The 22,896-nt window shown below is 36.9% G+C and overlaps 2 protein-coding genes across 2 annotated transcripts in view; both read left to right on the top strand.

Moving 5' to 3' along the window:
• The first annotated feature begins 1,795 nt into the window (after positions 1-1,795).
• zcchc10 (zinc finger, CCHC domain containing 10) lies at positions 1,796-4,330 on the top strand. The gene is made up of 4 exons (XM_056731349.1): positions 1,796-1,947; positions 2,179-2,340; positions 2,779-2,823; positions 3,365-4,330. Exons 1-4 carry the CDS (start codon positions 1,874-1,876, stop codon positions 3,588-3,590), a joined length of 507 nt encoding a protein of 168 aa, XP_056587327.1. The 5' UTR covers positions 1,796-1,873; the 3' UTR covers positions 3,591-4,330.
• A 735-nt stretch (positions 4,331-5,065) lies between these two features.
• Positions 5,066-22,896, top strand: part of aff4 (AF4/FMR2 family, member 4) — a 28,616-nt gene continuing 10,785 nt past the window's right edge. Inside the window, exons 1-9 of the mRNA XM_056731350.1 lie at positions 5,066-5,331; positions 9,259-9,496; positions 15,189-15,315; positions 17,424-18,182; positions 20,670-20,714; positions 20,906-20,987; positions 21,248-21,286; positions 21,386-21,452; positions 22,574-22,663. Of these exons, the coding sequence (XP_056587328.1) occupies positions 9,480-9,496; positions 15,189-15,315; positions 17,424-18,182; positions 20,670-20,714; positions 20,906-20,987; positions 21,248-21,286; positions 21,386-21,452; positions 22,574-22,663 (1,226 nt within the window). The 5' untranslated portion in view covers positions 5,066-5,331; positions 9,259-9,479. The remainder of the gene's footprint in view (positions 5,332-9,258; positions 9,497-15,188; positions 15,316-17,423; positions 18,183-20,669; positions 20,715-20,905; positions 20,988-21,247; positions 21,287-21,385; positions 21,453-22,573; positions 22,664-22,896) is intronic.

The following is a 22,896-nucleotide window of genomic DNA, read 5'->3' as shown; positions in this document are numbered from 1 at the left end:
ATTGTTGTTTGCAAAAGGCAGACTAAATTGATAAAACATTCTAAAGGCCTCTGATTGTGTCACCTTATAAATTTGTTCTGTTGTAGCGTTTAAAAAACATAAATGTCATTATTTGAATGTATTGGTACTGTTTTATGATGTACATTCTCTGTGAATGTAAAGAAAGCGCTATACAAGTGGACTTAATTCTTAATAGGACACTGTATCCAAGAGCGACATACATACATCCTCCTCCTCAGCTGGACACAAGTCCCCCTCAGGTACATTTATATACAGTGGGTACGGAAAGTATTCTGAACCCCTTAAATTTTTCACTCTTTGTTATATTGCAGCCATTTGCTAAAATCTTTTAAGTAAAAAAAATTCATTAATGTACACACAGCAGCCCATTTTGACAGAAAAACACAGAATTGCTGACCATTGTCCGGCCAAACTGAGCTATCGGGGGAGAAGAGCCTTGGTGAGAGAGGTAAAGAAGAACCCAAAGATCACTGTGGCTGAGCTCCAGAGATGCATTCGGGAGATGGGAGAAAGTTTTAGAAAGTCAACCATCCACCAGTCGGGGCTTTATGGCATAGTGGCCCGACGGAAGCCTCTTCTCAGTGCAAGACACATGAAATCACGCATGGAGTTTGCTAAAAAACCCTCGAAGGACTCCAAGATGGTGACAAACAAGATTCTCTGATGAGACCAAGATAGAACTTTTTGGCCTTAATTCTAAGCGGTATGTGTGGAGAACCAGGCACTGCTCATCACCTGTCCAATAGAGGCCCAACAGTGAAGCGTGGTTGTGGCAGCATCATGCTGTGGGGGTGTTTTTCAGCTGCAGGGACATGACGACTGGTTGCAATCGAGGGAAAGATGAATGCGGCCAAGTACAGGGATATCCTGGATGAAAACCTTCTCCAGAGTGCTCAGGACCTCAGACTGGGCCGAAGGTTTACCTTCCACAAGACAATGATCCTAAGCACACAGCTAAAATAAAGAAGGAGTGGCTCCGTGACTGTTTTTGAATGGCCCAGCCAGAGCCCTGATTTAAACCCAATTGAGCATCTCTGGAGTGACCTAAAAATGGCTGTCCACCAACGTTTACCATCCAACCACACAGAACTGGAGAGGCTCTGCGAGGAGGAATGGCAGAGGATCCGAAAATCCAGGTGTGAAAAACTTGTTGCATCTTTCCCAAAAAGACTCATGGCTGTATTAAATCAAAAGGGTGCTTCTACTAAATACTGAGCAAATGGTCTGAATACTTAGGACCATGTGATATTTCAGTTTTTCTTTTTTTAATAAATCTGCAAAAATGTCAACAATTCTGTTTTTCTATCAATATCTGTGTGTACATTAATGAGGAAAAAATTAACTTAAATGATTTTAGTAAATGGCTGCAATTAAGAAAAAATTAAGGGGGTCTGAATACTTTCAATACCCACTGTATGAGATAGTAAAATCGCTAAACGTTTTAATCTCTGCACAGTAACTATGCAGCAAAGTTTTCATTTAGCACGTTCATTTCTCACAACCCAATATTCTGTAACGTGTCTTTATTGAATGTTATACTGCAAGTTGTTCGTTCCATTTTTAAGAAAATAATCTTAATACTCCATAAAATAATGCCTGACAAAAATACAAATCACACAATGAATGACCTAAGTAAAGACAGAATTGTTACTGTACGTTAACGTTACAGGAATACAACTTTTAGCGATTTTCTATAACTGAATTGCATTCATTTAACTGAGGGTGTGGAGGACGATGATGAGGAAGACGCTTGGATCCACGAGCTGAAACTGAATCTATTAAATGAATGAGTTTTAAAATTATGCGGTTCTTATAATGTATAGTAGGTGGCAGTAGTACACATAAGAAGTCGATGACCAATAGACAAAAAGAAGAAAGATCCAAAATGGCGACGCCCATGCACAGATTGATTGCTCGAAGACAAGCGTAAGTTTTTCCACATTTTATCCGATATTGGAGTTAAGTGTAGACTATATGGATAGTGTTTCTATTACAATGTTATATTGTTAGTCCTCTGATTTAAGTTTGTTGTTTAAATTTCATTCCCTCAAGTCGTCAGCATACAACGCATACGCGTTTTTAGTCAGCCTCGTATCTGTGTTGTGTTTGTCTTATTTTACTGGCAATTGACGGTGTTATTTCTCATTAATGTTACAGAGAGGCAAACAAACAACATGTTCGTTGTCAGAAATGTCTGGAATATGGACATTGGTCTTACGAATGCACAGGGAAAAGAAAGTACCTTTATCGACCATCCAGAACAACAGAGTTAAAAAAGAAACTAAAGGAGAACGAGAACAAAGCTGCAGATGAAAATGGGTAAGACGAAATCGTCGTGTACATAAATGGGGGTTATATAATTAATTCATTTGACATTAATATTTTATCTTTTTAATAAATTGTACTTAATCGCGTTGGTTTATACTCTCAAAAATAATAAGCTTTTTTATTCTTTTATAATTATATTTTAGGGCGGCCGTAGTGTATTGGTAACTAATCGTTTGTGTTGTATTGTTGTAAAACAAATAGAATTTATACAAAAAGCGACAATGACAAACAAATAAAACGCAGTTAACGGCATCTACAGCATTTCCTAAAACCCAGATTTGTCTGTTCAGGTCACGATTTCGCTTTGTTCTTTGATTAAAGTTATAATTGTTGTATTTTCTGTAAAAAATCTTGGTAATTACTGAAATGGCTCAGTCACTTTACTCGTGTCTGTTCTATTTTAAATGTTCTGTATATATTTTTCTTAAGACCTGGAATATTGCCAGTAAGTGACAAAAAGACAAAGAAGAAAAGGTGAGTATTTAACTTTCTTATGGAATAGTATTATATTTATTCTATATGAATATTTCTAATTGGAATTAAACATTTATGTTATGCTGAATGCATCTCGTTGAAACCTCTTGATCAGGTAAAAAATTAGGGCTGTAGGAACAGGTTTAACTGCAATAAAGTGTGAATAAAATAACTTTTAGGGCTTTGTTGTCTAGTTTATTTTTGTGTTTTAAAAACATCACAAAGTTTTTTGACAAGTGCATACCATAAAAAATATATAGCGGTGGCCAAAAATTATGTCTAATTTTGTAAAATGTATCTGTTTGCTCTTTATTCAGATACATATTATCAAAGGAACATATTTTTTTTATGTTTGAACGTAAATGTTTGCCGGCAGTGTGTATATAACAACTTATATTAAAAACAATATGTGCATGTTGAATAATTGGATTTGGAAACTCCAGCTCAGCTTTGAAAAGAATGTAATTAGGCTTTGCAAACAAAAACATACAGCATGTGTGCAAAGTTTCAACTTGTTCACTTCTGTACTGTTTTCATTAAGGTCCTCCAGTTCTGACAGTAGCAGTAAAGACTCTTCAAGCTCTTCCAGTGACTCTTCGTCAGACAGCAGCGATTCGTCCAGCTCCTCTTCCTCATCTGAAGACAGCAGCAGTGACAGTGAGGACAGTTCCAGCCCATCTTCATCCTCATCTTCCTCAACTTCTGAGTCCGATTCCTCAAGCAGTTCTGACCAAGGCCCCCCCAAAAAAAGAAAGAAGAAGAAATGAACAACAAATTCATCTAATTTAAACAGAATTCACATATAGAACATCCTGGTCAAGTTACTCCAACAAAAGCTCCTGCAAAGTTTTGAATCTTCTTCTAGCATCTTCATTCATGCTCAAGAATATGGACTCTGTAGCCTCTATCCTTTGCCTTTTTATTAGGGAAAGTGATAAATGAATATTGAGGGATGGAGACAAATATCCTGTTTTTGTAGAAATGTAAATTCACACACATCCCAGGCATGTTATTGTGTTTTTCAGTTTTATCTTATTTCTTTTTATTTTGCCCAACATTTGATATTTTCCAAGAGTGTATGCATCTACTGACATTTTCTTTATTCCTTTCTATCACATTTTCTTGAAATCAGGGATGCTCGGTCCTGGTCCTGGAGAGCTGCTTTTCTAAAAAGCCACGCTCTTACATTCCTTATTGGAATTTACAAATGATCTCTAGATTTGATAGTCTGGTTCATATGTGCTTTCGAAGTTGGATCTATACTCTGCAGAAAGGTATATCTCCAGAAGAAAGATTTGACACCACTGATTTATATTATACTGAAGATGATCTTTTTGCTTGTCTGTGCATTTTTAAGGGACAAATACTATGTATGAGTTGAGCTGCACAAACAGGATGGGCAATGTGTTTTTAGAACAATTGTCTACTGAAATAAAAGAAATGAAGGTAGAAATGTGACCCCCTGTGAGATAAATGTGTAATTAAAGTAATAAACAAGTTTGCTTTAGGTTTACATTTCTTCTTAAGGAGCAATAGCCATTTAAAGAATTCCGATAAACCATACACATGTCCATCATCGGTGACAAAATATATATTTTGCCAATTATGTTATCTACAAAAAGGTTCTATTTAAGAAGATTATTTATAAACTAACAACAAAAACATATTTATATAATTCTATATAAATGTTTATATATAATCTGCCTTAATTATATTTTATTGTGTTACAACGAATGTTATAAGATTTGACTTTTAATATGTAAAAAACTCATAACACATGGTAAGATTAAAAATGCTGTAGTAAACTGTTGATCGTCCACGTTAACTCCAGTTGTTTTTCATGTTAACAACGTAATTGAAAAAAGTGTAAAACTTTTATTTTTACTAGCAAGAAGAATAGAAACATTTTATTTTAACACAGCAAACTGGCATTCTAGACTTAATTTTATTCTGATTGAGTGTGTTTGTTTAATACTGAACATTTTAAATTAACATTAACTATCATGATTTTTACTTGTAATGGTAATTTAGCCATCGTTGTCTTAACATCATGCAATTTTAAATTTGAGCGTTTCAGGGGTTTTCGTCTGCGTTTAATAAAGTTGCGATAGAAATGATAGATGCAAATTTGATCCATTTTGTCCGGTAGTGAGGTAGGGGGGACTGAACACTGCGCAGGGACCGTGCGGATTTGAGAGACGGCCCCTCGCTGTCGTCACGTGATCAAGTTAGTTTACGAAGCCGAAACCAGCCACCCAGATCCGCGATGATAGAGTGAAATTATCGCGATCTGTTGGGTAAATCTGTCAGACAAAACCATGACTGCCAGGCGACCCTCTGCGGTATGGCTCACTTAAACGAGTTGACTCTTTTCAAGATTTTTATTGTTTCATGTCTGTCGGTGACACATTTATTGGGACGCTACAGCGGATCAGTGTGGAAGCGGACAGAGACAAAGGGAAAGGCTTTCCATAGCTAGAATGCTCTGGGCCTAAGAGAAGCCAAGAGGTAAGTGGTGGCACAACATACGGTGTGAGAATTTAAATAAATCAAGGTTACAGACAAAGTAACGTGTGTTATAGTTTGTGGCATTAATAAATGATCTAAGATGAGAGTAAATGGTCTTCTCTGTGTAAGCGTGTGTAACATGCGAGCTGTCCAGTGATGAACATACCCACAGGCCATCGATCAGGCATAGCTAATCTATCCATTTTAAATAACGCACGATTTATTATTTTACTATCGATTTTAAACTCTCATTCCGTTACGACATTTGTGGTGACCAGTTCTAGGTTTTAAAGCCAAAAGGATCAGGCTTGTCAGGACCCGTGCCATAACGGTATAACTAGCTCTGTTTATTTTATTTATTTATTTAATAGTTGATTTCCAAAATGTAATTTACCTCTTATAGGTCAAGGCATTTGATTATTTTCAGTTTACGTCTAAATTTTGTTTACAGCATTTAGTCGCGATAAGTAAATTCGCAGCAATGTACTCAATGTTTATTTAAACTGTGTGAACTTTTGACTCCCGCATCGTGTTACATTTCGTGATTGTGACGTGCGCGTACAATATGTAACAATGTTTCAGTCTCGGCTGAAGTTATATGCTGGCGTCTACCATCTTGACAATATGTAAACACGGTCAAAATGGCAGTAGCTCTGTGAATCAGCTCTTACAGATAACATCCGTTTAACTAGATCCTGACCACTTACATCTGTTTTGAGACATAAAATATAATTAAGTTTACTGCCATGGATTAGTTTGGTACAAAAGAAACTATTGGTCTAGAGAAGGGAGAATAAAACAACAAAGCTACTTGGGAAACAGTACTGTTGTCAGTTTTTTTAGAATTGTAACATGTTTTGTATCTCTTTTCATTTCTGTGTACTTTAGAAAACATAATTTAGCCATATGTCTTTCTGGTAAAACTCGAATTTAAACCCATTCCGAGTGAATTTGCATACCCATTGAAGAGCACTGTCCTAGTGTTTGCCTGTTTGGAGGCCATCTTAAGACCCGATCATGGTTATTGTAGCACACTTACAGTTTCTACATTACATGTAGTATATACTGTGTGTAGCATGCCTGTGATACCCCAATAAAGTACTATGTTAAAAATTAAAGTGTACAGGCTTGTGTATCCCACAAGGCAATGCACTCAACATTACGTTTTACATATGACCAATAAATCGTTGAAGTAATATATGCTGTGATTTACAAACTGTGATTTATAACAAAAACTTGGTTTAAAAATAGCTAACTGGATGCCACTTGCGTAGAGTGCTCCAGTCATGCTATATTTTTGTACGCTAAACTCAAAAACAAGTTAGCATTTTAGCATGTCCGGTTCCCTCATACCGAGGCCGGGTTTTAGTTTTTTGGGGGTCTTTGCTGTTGTCCATGCTCCGAATATTACACAGTTTGTTCTATGACAGAAAATGCTGAATACACGTCTTTGAGGAAAAAATCTGAAAAATGGTGCACCATGGTGTCAATTTCCAAGAAGCTTGAACAAAGATTCCTCAACAAAGTAGTTATTTATGAGAAAAAAATGTTTAATAACATTTAAAAGAGTTGGTGATTGTATTCAGGCTTCCAAATTTATAAATGTTGGTTTGTGTAGATAATCCTGATGGTCAAAACATGTTAGTGTCGTAAACTTTTATTGATCAGTGAGCTTTTAGGGCAGCTCATGCATACCTCCAAGCTGCTGGCATAGATATACGGTATGTATGGCACAGGCTTAAGTCTTGAGCTAGGACAGGTTTGTTGCCACTTATGTAACAAAAATACTCGCACGCACACACTCTGTAGCTCCTGCACTGTACATGGAAAACGTGCACTGTTCCAAAGGACAGTTCGTGTTGTTCTAGCGATAGTCAGTGATAAGCCAGTCACACAAGGTGTACTGTTGAAGACTTTGTTGAGCAAAATACGGCATCTCGATAATAACATTTAAAAGTCTTGAGGATCCGAAATGCTTCCTGTTTTTGATGTGGTCTGTGGCTTCAGTTAACGGTTTCCCCTGTCTGCGTTTATGATTAGTAAAAACGTGAGTGATGCTTAGCAATATTTTGTATTTCCCTTTGTAAAATGCAGTGTGAACGTAGCAGGCTTTTATTAAGGCAAGGAATCAGGGCAGTACATTCTACAAGTTATTGTATTTTATTTGGGGACCAGCTAATGTTGTTTACGACTTCAGAAGTCAATCAGGTCAGATAAGGTCATAATAGTTACACGGGTAACTGTCTTGTTTCCAATATATTTATTTGTTTGCTAAAGGACTGCTGCATTTTTGTTAATTATATTATTTTTGGATCACATACAAGCCCTCAGTTTTGAACTAGAGTTTTAAAAAAATTCATAACTGCCGTTATAGATTGTTAGGTTAAACATTAGTGTTCTCTTGGATAACAGTTGTTTATTTTAGGATTTTGCAGAAAGTCAAAGCCGTTTGATGATGTAAAATTTAACTTCTGGGGTTGCTTGTTTGTGTACGTGACGCGAGTACACACCCTGAGCACACAGTCCTGAGAGATAATTGTCATGATGTACCAATTGAATCATTTCGAGCCTGTTCTTGCAAAACTAATCTTAAATATCCAATAGACCAGATACATTTGAGAGAAGACTATACATTAAGCCTGGCTTTCTTGAACTAGCACTGTGATCTGTGGGACAATATATCTTATCTAGATAAAGGGGCACTTTTAAATGATGTCTCTTGAAAATGGTATTAATCTTCACAGGTTGTTAACTTAAAACAGAGTGCAAAGGCCCTTGGCTTTGCTGCTATAAGGTCCTTCCAGGTTATTTGGCACCACAGTAAAAATTCATAATGTGTATAGCTCCTGCTTTGTTTTTAGTGAAGCTTTGTTTATAGCTTTAGTTAGACCTTCACATACAGTTTTTGTTTTATGTTTAAAAAATTAAAATGTTTTATAAAAATGTGACAGATTTTGGACGAAAGTATCTAACGCAATCTGTCCATATTAAAATCTGCTTTATTTGACTGAGCTTTTGCCAAGTGACAATTTAAGTGTGAGCCTATTTTAGCTACACATTGTTTGAAATTAATATGAGGTTTATATGAGGTTTTTTTTCTCCCTTTTAAAAGCCGAGCGAGTAGCGTGTTGTTTTAATATAGTGATTTATTAGTGTGCTTTTGAATTCACTTTGAGAAGCTTACACACGAGTAAATTATAAATGAATCCAAAGGCATGGAAAAAGATTTACATGACATAAAACATTAATTTAACTCTCCCTCCCAGAGTCTTCCATCTCTGTTTTGTACCTTGCAGTTTAGTGAAATTTGTTTTGGGTGATTCCCATATTGAAACTAATTGCCTCATCGGCCTCATGGGTACTTGTAGATGAACTAACCCCTTCCAAACGATTTCCCCCTGGAGCTGGAAAAACTGCAGTTAGCCCTTTAAGGAAATTTATGCTGATTGTGTTGGCTTCAGCCCAAGTGGGGGAGGGCATGTGTTTACTGAGAGGCAGCAGCTGATTGGTTGGACTCTGCTCTGAGTCAGAGGATAAGGGAGAGGAGTGGCTGACTAGCATAAAATAACATCTCCTTATAAGTGCAGTGGTGGACCGCACCATACTTTACAAGACATAGAGGGGGAGTTTTACAAAGCTGAGCGGCTCTTATAGAATCCTCAGATCAATTTGTGTGAATATAACATAAATCAAATCTTAAAGTCTAACATTTTTATTTCAGCATAGACTTTATTAAACATTTGAAGTAGTTTGTTTAGTCTATTATGTTATCATTTTGTGTTTGCATTATGGAAAACGGTTTAGTTTCTGTTGAGCAGCACAATGGTAACAAAGCAACTGATATTCTATACTTTATTATCTTAAGGAATATCATCTATCTATTTTGTCCTGTCCGGTGGAGTTTAAAATTGTACCTCCTCCCTGTAGGTCAATGGTTTGCTCCGCAGACAAACTGTAGCCGCCCCTAAGTCAGAATTATCTCAACTCCCAGGAAATACAGCAACGACGATTGAAGTGTGAAAGCTTTCGATCAAGAAACCGCTTCAAAGTGGACGGTACTAAACAAAAAGGACCTGTAGCTGAAAAGCACCATCGAGTTGTCTGGGATTTTCTTTCAATCCTCTTCCAATGGTTCATTGGTTGAGGCCATGGCCTCTCAGTCAGGGTAAGCCATAGCACCAGCCATGTTTCAGTGAGTAACTCCTGTAGTAGTCACAGGAAAGTTTTAGGCCTTCTCTCAGTAATCCACATCCTGTTTTAGTTTGATTTGTTTTACATCATTGTAATTCAGTAAGTTTCACTTCACAGCACTCTAATCGTTGTGTAGGATCTATGCCAATGAATAAGAAGGTTCTAGACAGGCCTAGCAAATAATAATAATCTAGTTAATGTTGCAGTCCTGAAATACCCAACAAATAATGAGCCATGTTTGCAAATCTGTTTGATGAAGCTTTTCTGAAGTGGTTTATCCTAATAAGGCATTTTCTTAACATTAGCGTAGAAGTTAATGAAAATAATCTTATTCTGTAATTCAGTGTTATATATATTTTGTTATATAATTGGTAGCAGAGTATTAAATGTATTAAGCCCACTTGAAGATTAATGGCTTACTTCGATCATATTCAATCAAAAGATGCAAAAGGCATGTATTCGCACCATATTGTGCTGACTGACACTTCCCAGTCATTGGCCCAACAGCACTTTCATACAGACCTGCTGGAATAAACATCTTCCCCTATGTTTTAACATATATTTACATCATGAAATATACAATCCACAAACACTTGTAGATGTCCGGTGACTTTTTTTAAAGGTTTATTTTACCAGCCATTGTTTCGTTTGTTTATCAAAAGCAAAAATCTGCGAGATTTACTTATCCTCATGTAGTTCCATACCCATATGACTTTAAGATCCAATGGATTTATAAATAATGTATTATTAAAAAAAAAATCTGTTCACTTAAGGTATAGTGAGTGGAAATGGCCTGCCAGTTTTGGTGTTGTGCCATTGGTTTTTGAGCGTCACATTAGGTTTGAATATGCAAAAGTAAGAGCGAGATGTGCTGTGTAAAAGAAAAACATTTATACATTTTTGAAATAGCATTAGAGAGAAGAAATTATGATGGTTTTCGATTACACTATTCAACCATTTCATTTATGTTTATATAAATTGATCATTTGATTAATCAATGGCGTGAATCATGAGCTAAACATTACAGTAATATCCTTTTATAAGTTTCCTGGGATTCCCATTCGTGTTGGTCTTGCAGTACTCCTCCAGTTGAGCTACAGGCATATACTTTATACATTAAGAATATCAGTTATTATTAACAAACTATACTTAGCAAGAATCAATTCATTTTTGCACTTGTAATGTTGCCTGTTTGGTTGGTATTGATTCAAAAATACATGACAGAAGACTCGCTTTTGCTGTTCGCCAAAGTACCTGTATTTTCAAAGCAGTCTTGAATCTTTGCGAGGTCCATTAGAAAGACTGTGGGCTCCCATAGGTTTCAGTGACAGAGCTATTCACACTCTTTCAATGAGCAGTGTGGTAGAAAGGGTTTGGGTGTGCAAACCAGTCCATCAGTAAATATCATTGATTATTTGCATGAGATGGTACTAATTAGATTTTGACTTTGTGTAGTGATTGTGTATCAAGCGACTACACGCTACAATGCTAATTTAAGTGCCTTTGTCATGCGCAAGTTTTTCCGTTTAGCACATTCATACTGTTTTCTCATTACAGGCGCAGTTATAATCCAGCTACAACCTGTTTTTGCTTGGTCAAGTTACATTCTGTGTCCGTCTGTCCACGTTTACATAACACAATGGATAATAGAATAATGACACGCTTCCTTATAGGCTGACTGAAATAAAATACATTAAATTGACATTTAAAAAAGTTTTTTACTGTAACATGATTTTAGATGTAACAAGTTTTTACCTTGCAATGAAAGTTAGGAGTTTACAACCTCCCCAGGCATGCCTTTCTAACCCTCATATTTACTATGTCTGCTGATTTAATCAGTGATACAAACAGTTTTACCTGGACAACAAATCTTTAAGTTTTTGGTTGGATTTAATTGTCTAATAGTAAGTGCTTTTGTGTTTTAAATCTGTGATAAGTTAACTGGTGTAAAAACAAAAGTAAGGTAAGGGCTTAGTGCAGTTGTTAAGGGTGTTCACCCACTAGCCCGGTGGTTCTCAACTCTGGCCCGCGAGATCCACTTTCCTGCTGAGTTTAGCACCAACTCTTATAAAACGCCTGAAGAGGCGAGTCAGTGACTTCTGGAACAGACGCGTTCAATTTAATGTTGGGCTGCGCAGATTGTTAGATATATCGCATTAAAATACTGCGAGACCGATTCAAATGCGTACCGCGCAATCTGCACTTGAATCTCTTTTGCGGTACTTAAATGTCATACGATGATAGATTTGCCCAGCGGCGCATTAAGTTGAACGCATCTATTGTAAAGACGCTGATTAGCTTGTTCGGGTGTTTTTTATCAGAGTTGGGGATAAACTCTGCAGGAAAATGGGTCTCGCGGGCCAGAGTTGAGAACCACTGCACTAGCCAATGGTTGTCCACCATTTTTCACTTGTTATCATTGACTTTTTTCTCCTTTTTAATTTTTGGCTTAGTCTGTATTTGTTTTACACTTGCGCTTGCTGTTCCTCTTACTGTTCGCTTTTTTTGTTTGCTGTTCTATTGTTTTATTTTCAGGAAATTAACTGTTGAGCTGCTGATTATGGAAGTATTTTTGTGAGAATAGAAATAAATGCTTACTTTTAAGAAACAAACAAAAAACCTACACTGAGTGAAAAACTATAAATTCAAAGGCAAAGATTTAACACTTTTTTCATTTTCTTTGTTTGCTTTCAGTTTTGTCCCTTTCGCAAATAATCGCTTCTAAATTTCCTGCTGGATTTTTCATTTAAGATTCACAATTTTGCGTTTTCTGGCACAAACCACTCAATGTGGGCAGGACTTAACAACGCTTGACTAACATTGGCTAGTAAGATTTGGATAGACAGTCCTCTGTGATTTTAAGGATTAGAAACAATGAGGCATATATATCATAGGGAGATCTAATACATAAGTGACAGTAAAATAAGTATTAAGGAATGCCAGGTCAGTTAGAAATGAACAAACTAAAAGACATTGCTAAATGCAGCACAGAAACAAGACACACTCAAAGAAACAAGTAACATCACTATTTTCTTTGTCTTAATAATTTTATAAACGCTTTGCTCCATATTTCTGTGGATATCGATATGTGTTTGAAAATGAAAGAGATACTAGGGCCATATGAAATCCATTGTATTTTTTCCAAATTCAGTTTTATTTTTTCCCCAAATCCTTTTTTCCAATATTATTTTTCTGGATTCAGTGTTTTCAGTGTTTTATATATATTTGGCCACATGAAAAAATACTTCAGAAAAATAGAGTATTCAATGAAAAAACCTACACAATTACATTTATGAATTTGGCAGATGCTTTTATCCAAAGCTTGTTACATTGCATTATACTATACATTTTGTTTGGATACTTTGAACCATTCAGGGAAAAAAATATGTAAAATTAGGTTATAATGTACTTACCTGTGTTAATACCATCTTACCCCTACAAAGGGATGGGCACGTGTACTCCGTCGCGACACCAATGATGAAAACGATGAGCGTTTGGGTCAATAAATAAAATATTTTTTTTCGGGTTGGTTAGGCTATGCTGGCATTTTGGTTGGTTGCGTTGCGAGACATTGCGGTCCAGAGTCAAGTCCAGAGCACAAAAGTGCATTGAAAGCCCGCAGCGATGTCTGGTTTCACTTTGATAAACTTAACGAAAATAGTCACGTTCAAAATATGCAGCGCCAAGTTGCATACAATACATACAAATCTAGGACAAGCTTGATTAGTTATCATCTTGCACAGTGTTGTATTCGTGGCGCAGGGCAAGGTTTCTCGAACCGGAGCAAAGCGAGCATTCCTCTGCTTCTCGGGCGCCACGTGAACGTGCGCTCAAGTTCATAAGAATGGGTTAAAAATGCTCACCATGCTGCGCACCAGTATATTTAGACACAAAATGTCAGGTGAAACCACTACTATCAGACAGACAAGTCAGATGAGCATAAGAGACTTTCCCCTCATATACTGACAGACAGAAATGCGACAGGGCAGATAATTCTTTAAATGTTTACCGTATTTTCAAAAATTTCTACAGTGAATTTGAATAATCTAACAGTGTTAATTATATTATTTACTCAATCTTGTCGTAATTTTACCAACATAAATGTTCGTATCAGTGTTGTTATTCAAATCCTTTTACTGTCACCTTGAGGGATATGCCCTGCCCCTTCTAATACCCTGTCCCCAATTAATCGAGTACTCGTTTTTAAAACCTGTCCAGTACTTGAAATTTAATTTGATCAAAAACACCCAACCCTATCAGTTTATTTTTTCTATTGTTTTCAGGACTTCTTAAATTTAAGTAATATTTTTAATTAAGTAATATTTTTGACGGTGATGCGGTTTTTCTGGATAAAACACAATTTCTCAACCGATTTCAATACTATACAACTTCGGCTCCAGTTATCCCCGGTTAATTTTTCTTTGTTATTGTGCAAATTCCGTTTTATGCCTGGATTCCGTCTACGTTTTCTGCATCGTGGCGATCATATGGCACTATAACACCCATAATTAACAGATAATGCTAATTATAATTGGCTAGATATTTCAATTGAACTCCTTCAGCTATTGCCATTATTTTATTCTGCTAATCTTTGTCATTTAAAGGGCAGATAATTATCTTGTGTGTGCTATATGCTTGATAAGACACAGTGCTTTTCTTATTTTGCGAAGAAAGCCTTGTTTTCTAAATGGGAATAATGAAATCACTTTTTTATTTATTTAACTTGTTGTTAAGATGTGTAACTGGCACATTCCACAAATATGGTGTTTTTGATGTCCCTTTAACTTTGAAGCATTCTTCCATTTTTTTAAGAACTTGTAAATGTGATGGATAAACTATTATCTAACATCAAGTTAGCAGTTTTATTCATTTGTTTCATTTAAGTGATAGTTCACTAATAAATAAATGTCATAATTTACTCACCCTCTTGTCAGTTCAAAATCTCTTTCTTCCGCAGAACTCCGAAGAAGTTATTGTGAAGAAAGTCGTAACCGAGCAGCATTGGCCCCCATTCACTTCTGTTGTATGGACACAAAACTAATGTAAATGGAGGCAAGTTAACAGCATTCTTCAAAATATCTTCTTTCATGTTCAGAAAAAGAAAGTCATACAGGTTTGAAATGACAAGAGGGTGAGGAATTGATGACATAATTTTCATTTTTGCGTTTACTATCACTGTTAGTTTTATGAAATGTCTTTGTCCCTCCATCTTTAAATTGTGCCCTCTAATGACTTTGCTTTTTCATTTTTACACAAATTGTAATATAGTATCGGTCTCACTCCACCAAGTTAACCCTGTTACCACAACACTTTTCAATTGTCAAATAGTTACTTTGTCTCATCTTATTTTATCTTTTCTTCATTTGTTGGAAATCTAAGTCCATCAATAACAATTTCCTACCGAACCAAACTAGTTAGAATTGACAGCTTAAGCCTCCCGTTCTCACATGCATTTACATTTTTTCTCATATACTTTAAATATGAATATTTAAATACTGTAAGGTTGAACATCTTATTCAACTAACCATTTGTTTAAGGCAGAAATAGAATGGCTTTTTTATCTTATTTATGGAAAGTGCCAATTGTATCTTGATTTAAATGTAGATGAAGTTTTTTGGAAAGCTATTTTCACCCTCAATGCTTAGTGACTTTGTCTCTGTTGGTAGCAACATGAACCGTGAAGACCGGAATGTGCTCCGTATGAAAGAAAGGGAAAGGAGAAATCAGGAAATCCCTCAGGGAGGAGAGGTCTTCCCAGCTAACTCCCCCCTCTTCCCTGAACCTATTAAAGTTGTAAGTTCATTTCGTTTCTTCATTTATTTGCCCTTTAGAGTTCGTTTTGTCTTGGGTGTTTTTTTTCTCTCAGTTTTTATCACATTCTGCCTATATGCTTTACTAACCTTTCATCTCTTTGGCAAAGATCCCCTATGCATAAAATGCTGATGCTATACCATGGTATCAGATGATAATAAAGTGGCACTTTCTAAACTCTAATGTACTGAATGACTATTAGTGCAACATGCTATTTATATGATTGCACTACCTTACTTTATTGATCTATTACAATTGTTGCATCTATTTAGACCCTTTTGTTAATACTTGTGTATTTATGATGCCTTCATATACATCATAAAAAAGCAGGGTGTTCTAAATAACCCCATACTCGACCTTGCTGTCAGAGCTGCACATATCTTGAGCATTTGGAGTGATACAATTGATATTGTGATGTATTGAAATGAATGGCATCATGACACGGAGTGTTTTGAGGTAGGAATGATACCCAGTCCTAGTGCTACCATTAAGGATGTAACAATTCACTCGGCTCGCGATCCGCTTCATGATCTCACAATACAATTCACAATTATTTTTGACAAAATGAGTTCGAAACGAACAACTGCCTTTTTATTATGTCTCAAATGCTGCACATTTCTTGGTAAAATGAAAAAAATCTTCATTTCGAAAACTAAATAGCAATTTAAAAAAGAATCCAAATAAAATAAAAAATGAATAATACATCATACATGTCTCTTTAATATAAACAAATACTTTGTCTGTGCTTACATTTTTTACGAAATATCAGCAGATCCAGATTTACAAAGATGGCAGTAAACACAGCGGCCACATGTTTTGTAACTCAACCCACTTGAATTGTCACATATTATAATAGATATTCAACAGGCTCACTGTGAATCGTTACATCCCTAGCTACCATTATACATGTCCATAAACATTGTAATGCCAATGTACCATCTTTCAAAAAACTGACAGTACCATATTAGTCAATGAGGAGTTTTTTGATAGGAAATTTAAGCCGGTTGGGTTATGGCGAGGCGTTTGGGGTAAGTACATGAGTGTGTTTCTGGTTGACCTGGATAGTGACCTAGCACTGGTTAGTGGTCTTGTAGCTTCCTTCCTAAACAAATGGTAAGTTCTTAGCTATCTCGTTCCAGAAAGACATTTTCTAGTCAAACATTTTAGGTGGTTTGCTTTGCCAGGTGTAAACAGTGTTGGAAATAATATTGTGTCAGATTTATATATATTACATTCTTGTGGGGGATTATAGGTTATTTATGGACATGGGTTATTTAAATGGCCTTTGCAAAGATGCTTATTAATGAATGTTAAGGTTGATTTGATATGTGTAATAAACGACTTGCACTGTCCTATAGCATAATCTTCACTGTTAACAAGCTTTGCTCAGAGGTTGTTGTTTAAAGTGAATCTGTCATAGTATGTAAGACATAGGCCTACATCCAGTATGGGCTGATGCTGTGATAGCTACTTTTTTTTCATTTACCCTACTAAATGTTTACTAACTGGAAAACGGCTGCTTGACATTTCCGCGTACCAAACTTGTTTATTTTGGATGAAATTTGTGAGGGCATTTGTGCATGTAATAAACTGCTGCAGTATGCTTGTCATGAACATTCTGGACAGAACAGCTGAAGGACAAGTATTGTTGGTCACATGATTCAACATTGTCTTTGAAATTCTTTTGAATTGTTTGATGGATCAGATAACTGATGGGGGAAATGCCAACAGCTTCAAATGTCTAGAAGCTGCGATGAAGTTTTCTAGATACTATGCTGGTAATTAACATTCCGACCATATTTATGTATGCATTGAAATAGATTGAAAGTAAGAAGGTGTTGAACAGATGAGTCACAAGACAAGTTTTACTTGGTTTGTTTGTTCATTACTTGCTTAATGGATTGGTGATAAATAAAATATTGAAAATATGTAGGCCTATATAGGCTTGCCTATATATATTTTAAAGTTATTCATTTGTTCTCAAAAATATGGCCATTATGTCCAAGTTAAAGAGCATTCGCCCCCAGTTTTGTTCATATTCTCTGGCATATCTCAAGTCTTTCTCACCCTGTTTCTTTTTCTCCCAACAGTCCAAGGAAGATAAACTTGCAAGTCGCATCCAGAGCATGCTTGGAAACTACGACGAAATGAAGGAAACCATCGGCGAACCCCCAATGTCCAAACTCATTCCCAAAGCCTCCAATAGTTCTTCTGAAGAGAAGTCTGCTCAGTACAGCGACCAGCGCGGAGGCTCCCAGAGCCAGAACAGCAAATGGAATCCCATCGGCCCGGCACCCGGAGCTTCGTCCTCCTCTTCCTCATCATGTTCTTCCTCCTCAACATCCTCCTCCTCGCAGAAACGTTCGTCCATGCAAGGCGGGCACGGCGGCAGTCAGCGTAGTGGTCAGCGCCACGAGCGAGACCACAGCGGAGGAAGTAAGAAGTCCAGCAAGCACAGCTCCGAGCACAAGTCCCACTCCACCTCCAGTCCGGCAAAGAGCTCTGTGAGCTCCGGCAGCCACTCGCGCTCGCTGGCAGCCGATCACAAGGAGCGCTACCGCAAGTCTCCGAGGGACCGGGAAGCAAACTGGGACTCACCCTCAAGGATGCATTCTTTTCCCAGCGGGCAACATTCCAGCCAGGCTTTCCCACCCTCGATCATTAAGCCCAGCTCTATGATTCAGAAACCCACCGCCTATGTGCGGCCCATGGACGGTCAGGAGACCGCTGAGCCCAAGACTTCCTCTGAGTCTTACGGCAGTCAATCACACAGCAGCTCGGTAGGAGAAATGAAGCCCAACGGCAAGGCTTCTCTCACCAAGTTGAAGATTCCAACACAGCCCATAGATGTAAGATTTTTCTGCTTTTGTCTATAAAGAGGTTTTATGATGAGGAATTACATTTTCACTTGAAGTTTACTGTACTGTCGCCAATCTTTTTAGAGTGTTTATCAAACTAGGCTCATGTATATCTCATGACCTGTTGAGCGTAAGTTTGCTTCACGTTGTCATGGTGAGGTTTGAGGTGATGGATAGATATTGTTATTCCAAAACGGTAAAAGAAGGGAAAAATTTGCTAAACCTTGGGATTTAAAAAGTTGTCCCAAAGTTACGTAAAGTTTATCAAAATATCGTTTGAAAAAGTTCAGAAAAATTAAATACCCTTCTCATTTTTACTTAGTTTAGGATGGGGAACTGAAGTTACTAAAGTGATTCTTCATAGGGATGCACGAGAACATTTTTTTGCAATCGAGTACCAATATTCTTTTCTGGTACTCACCGATGCCTGTACCTGTATTGTTTTTGGTGAGGTGTCAATTTCCCAAGCATAACACACTGAGACTAATTACTCTGCCTCAAAAGACATGCATATTTATGTGCTAGTAACAAACTTTTAAAGCACAAATTTCAGTCCATTCATGTCACGTGAGGTATCAATCTTTGGTATCTGTGTATCTATACGATTGCAAGTACGAGTACATGAGCTTGGTATCGGGCCCGATACTGGTATCGGTATCAGTGCATCGCTAATACTTCCCCCCCCAAAATAAATGTTCTGTCATCATTTACGCAGCCTCTTGTCATTTCCAACCTGTAACGCTTTCTTTTATTACTTAAATATTACTTAATTATTAATTAAATTTAAGAATGTTGTTAACTGGCCCCCATTCACTTGCATTGGTTTTGTGTCCATACAATAGAAGTGAATGGGGGCCAGTTAACAACATTCTTCAAAATATCCTCTTTTGTGTGCTGCGGAAGATAGAAAGTCATAAAGGTTTGAAATGAAAAGAGGGTGAGTAAATGATGACAGAACTGTCATTTTTGAGTGAACTATCAACTATCAATTTAATAAATAAAAACGGAAAAAACAAAACTGAAACCCAAATAGCGATATAAAAATTAATACAATGACAAAAGCACATGCTTTTAGTTAGTTATTACACTAAAATGAACATGACACCTGAAATATTTAAATAAAAGCTAATTCAAACCAGAATAAAATGATTATATCCTGGTTTCACAGACAAGACTTAAGTCTAGTCCCAGACTGAAATGGATTTGAGCTGTCTCAATTTAAAGGTGCAGTAAAATATCCAAAAACCACTAGGCCAGTGTTATATATAATTTTCAGCTGAGTACTTACAATATCTCAAATGTTTCCAATTCATTTTTAATCGTGAGAAAATCGCCATTCTAAACAGTGGACCGGGGCCGTTTAGTCGCCTGTCAATGGCTTCATATTTGTGTTACCCTTTGTTACCACCTTTACTGACGTAGCAACCGTGTGACACTGTCGTAGACAGATGCGGAAGTAGTTTGTACTGTCGGTCCGTATAGCATTATTACTGCATTATGTGGGTACGTTCGAAATAACTTTTACTATGATTGATTTGAACACTTAAAACTGCTTTGTGTTATCACACCATCGAATTAGACAATTACTGTAACATCTATGACTAACGATTTAGTTTTAAACCTTACATTACTCTGGTCTAATTCATTCTAATGATATAAAATGATTTCATCAAATGCAACATTTATAAAACTTTATTACTCTACCTCTTCTGCTAACATGATTTCTCGTTCCCGTCTGATTGATGTATCAGCGGTATCATCAGCGGTGGAGTTGAAGACAACATACACCATCATTCCATGCTTCTACACAGTGTCATCAAGCTATGCGATTGTTGTTGTTTTGATCCTGCCCCCTCTAGCAGCGATTTCTACAAACTGTACCTTTAACTGAAAATAACTTGCCCTGACGAATCTTAAAATATGCCGGTGCTATTGTTTTTCCTCAAGATGCACATCAGTTATGTTGTTTTATAAGGCATTTTAATGAAAGAAACCTAAATTAACTAAGGCATACTCCTGGCTTGGGCTAAGCCTTGTCTATGAAACCGATACTAAAAGTGTACATGGGGTTTCACCAAAATAATTTTCTTTAGTTTATAGTGTGTAAACCCTGTTAAAGCACAGAAGAGCGTCGCCTTGAATTATATAGATTAACTACACATTTTTGTCACCATATAATTTTTCACATTCTCATTCTGTGAAAACGTATTCACGTAGCGTGATGTTTTTTTTTTCTTTATGTTGTGTACATTTGGGGATTTTTTAGAGAACAAACAGGTTTTATCTACTACAGCATCAAATGGAATGCAAAAACTTTGAAGCTCATTATCTTAAAACTGCTCAGAATGCAGAACCTTATAATTCCAAGGCGAACGAGAGGTCTGTCCATCAGAGCTTGCTTCATTCCATTCTTGCATGTAAAAAGATCTGCATATTGCAATAGAGTAACAATGTTCATTCTTTTATACTCTCTTTCAGGGTTCAATGGGAGGAGATGCAAGCTGTGTGGATGAGATTTTGAAGGTGAGCTCATTTTGGGTAAACTGTCCCTTTCACCATCTCCTAAAAGTCTAGATCAGTAGAGCTGGTTCTTATGATAATCAAAGAACTGTACTATCCCGAGTTTCATAATTCTAAAATATCTTAAAAAGTTTACTTGGCTTTGCTCATTTTAACGAGACCAAAGCTCATTGATGTACATGTTTCCCCATCAGGAAATGACTCAGGTCTGGCCTCCTCCACTAACAGCCATTCACACCCCCTGCAAGACAGAACCTTCAAAGTTTCCCTTTTCCACCTCCAAGGTCAGACATCATAAGGTTTACAGTCACAACAGACTATCTGCCAAAATGATGTAAAAATGTACTCAAGTATATTATAGTCACATTTAGTCTTGCTTAACTTAGCAATACTCAGAAAGTTTCCAAATACATTGTCTTTGGCATTTGCTTTGAAACTGTGTGTGTAAATACTGTATACAGTTGCCCTTAAGAAAGATTATATAGTACAGATGTACATGCACATACACTTTTTAGTTGTAATAGATTTCTCTCTTTATTGTAGGATGGCCCAACACCTGTCTTTTGGGGCTCCCAGTAAGTTTTAAAGAATCCTTTGGAAATTTCTTATTGTGATGTCACTTCCTTATTTCCTAATGAGTCACTTGATGACTAAATACTTTATTTTTTTTCCAGAGAAAATCTCAGGGAAGAGCTCATCCACCGGTCACACATCGAAGCCAGGCGACGGTGAACAGTCCAAGTGAGTCTTGTGTCGAGAAGGCCTACAGCTAATTCTGTTTATGCTGTTTGATCTATTTTAACAATATAGGCACAGTAGGGGTGTAACGGTTCTCTGTAAAAAATCTCATCTTAAATATGATTACGCATTTATAATATGGTTCGTTAAAAATTATAATGCATAAAACAGACTGACAAAGTTCAGCTAATGTATCTTTGTCGATGTATACACATACCTACAACAAATCAAATACAACACCCGGGTATTGTGAGCACGTGAGTGCAGGGGAGACCTGAACAGCACATGTTGCTGTTTAAACTAAAATCATTCAAGCCTTGTCAATTTCAACATTTATGTGCAAGATGATGCACAAGAAAACTCACTTGCACGCTGTGAGAAGATACAAGGAAGGAAAGTGGAGTCTCAGACATGGCGCAAATATTGAGTTGTCTTTGAAGTCGTGTGCTTATACGGACAAATTCACACACAAAGTAGGTCAACAAGCCCCTCTTGTCGAGTATCATAACAAACATAGTAGGTTATGTCTTAAGGGAACGGACGAAAAACAACGCATGTGTACAGTATCAGTGTACTGGATCTGTTGCATTCCGACATATTCCTGCTGACTCAATAGCTTCTGTAACTTCAATAATGATTCATCTTTATTTAATCTGTACGTATGCAATGTTATGTTTATTTGATTACTTTAATTCATTTATCCCTTAAAATGTATCTATACAGTATCTTATTTTATCTTCTACTTTGCTCTGTTGTTTTATTGGTGCTGTAACTTGTAGCTTGATTATTTGTTCTTATTTTTATTTGTCTTTAGTCCCTCCTCCCTGAACATGGCACAAACCGAACCGAACCGAAACCGTGACTCTAAAACCGCGACACAAACCAAACCGTGAGTAATTTGAACCGTTACACCCCTAATGCCCGGTATTAAATACCATTAACCTGTCGATCAGTATGTTAATGGCATAATATGAGTTCATACATTTTATTTTTTAAACAAGCCGAAAGTTTTGACAATTTCATTGCTGATCTGATCATAAGTTGGCATAGCACCTTTTGTAGAAAATTAAAATTGTGTCTCAAGAGTTTCGGTTGAATTGATGTCCTCTTGTGTTTTACGTCAGCACGCTGCACGAAGACCTGAAGCTCAGCAGCAGTGAAGACAGCGACGGAGAAGATCCAGCAAAAGCCGCTTCCAGAAACACCTCAGCAAGGTGACACACCCTCCCGAGCTAAAGCCTCACATTTCACATTCGGTTGAAGTGTACATTTGCTATTCAGATATCATGGTTCAGTGTTCTGTATGATGATTCCCACAGGGATTTTGGCAGGTCACAGAACGTTCTCGCATGATCAAACAGGACGTTTAGCTCTAATCTAGAGGGGTGCCAGTTTTGCATGTTGTACATTCTTGGGCATCCACGTGACATTGCACGAGCCTGCTTTG

The sequence above is a fragment of the Triplophysa dalaica genome, chromosome 19 (genome assembly GCF_015846415.1).
Source record: "Triplophysa dalaica isolate WHDGS20190420 chromosome 19, ASM1584641v1, whole genome shotgun sequence".
NCBI classification, from domain to species: domain Eukaryota; kingdom Metazoa; phylum Chordata; class Actinopteri; order Cypriniformes; family Nemacheilidae; genus Triplophysa; species Triplophysa dalaica.
The sequence above is the reverse complement of the archived record's forward strand: the minus strand, read 5'-3'. Positions and strand labels throughout refer to the sequence as shown.

Coding starts and splice junctions, on each gene's coding strand:
- zcchc10 (XM_056731349.1), top strand. CDS start 1,874: ATGACCAATAGACAAAAAGAAGAAAGATCCAAAATGGCGACGCCCATG. Junction 1,948..2,178: donor TTGATTGCTCGAAGACAAGC/GTAAGTTTTTCC, acceptor TTAATGTTACAG/AGAGGCAAACAAACAACATG. Junction 2,341..2,778: donor AAAGCTGCAGATGAAAATGG/GTAAGACGAAAT, acceptor ATTTTTCTTAAG/ACCTGGAATATTGCCAGTAA.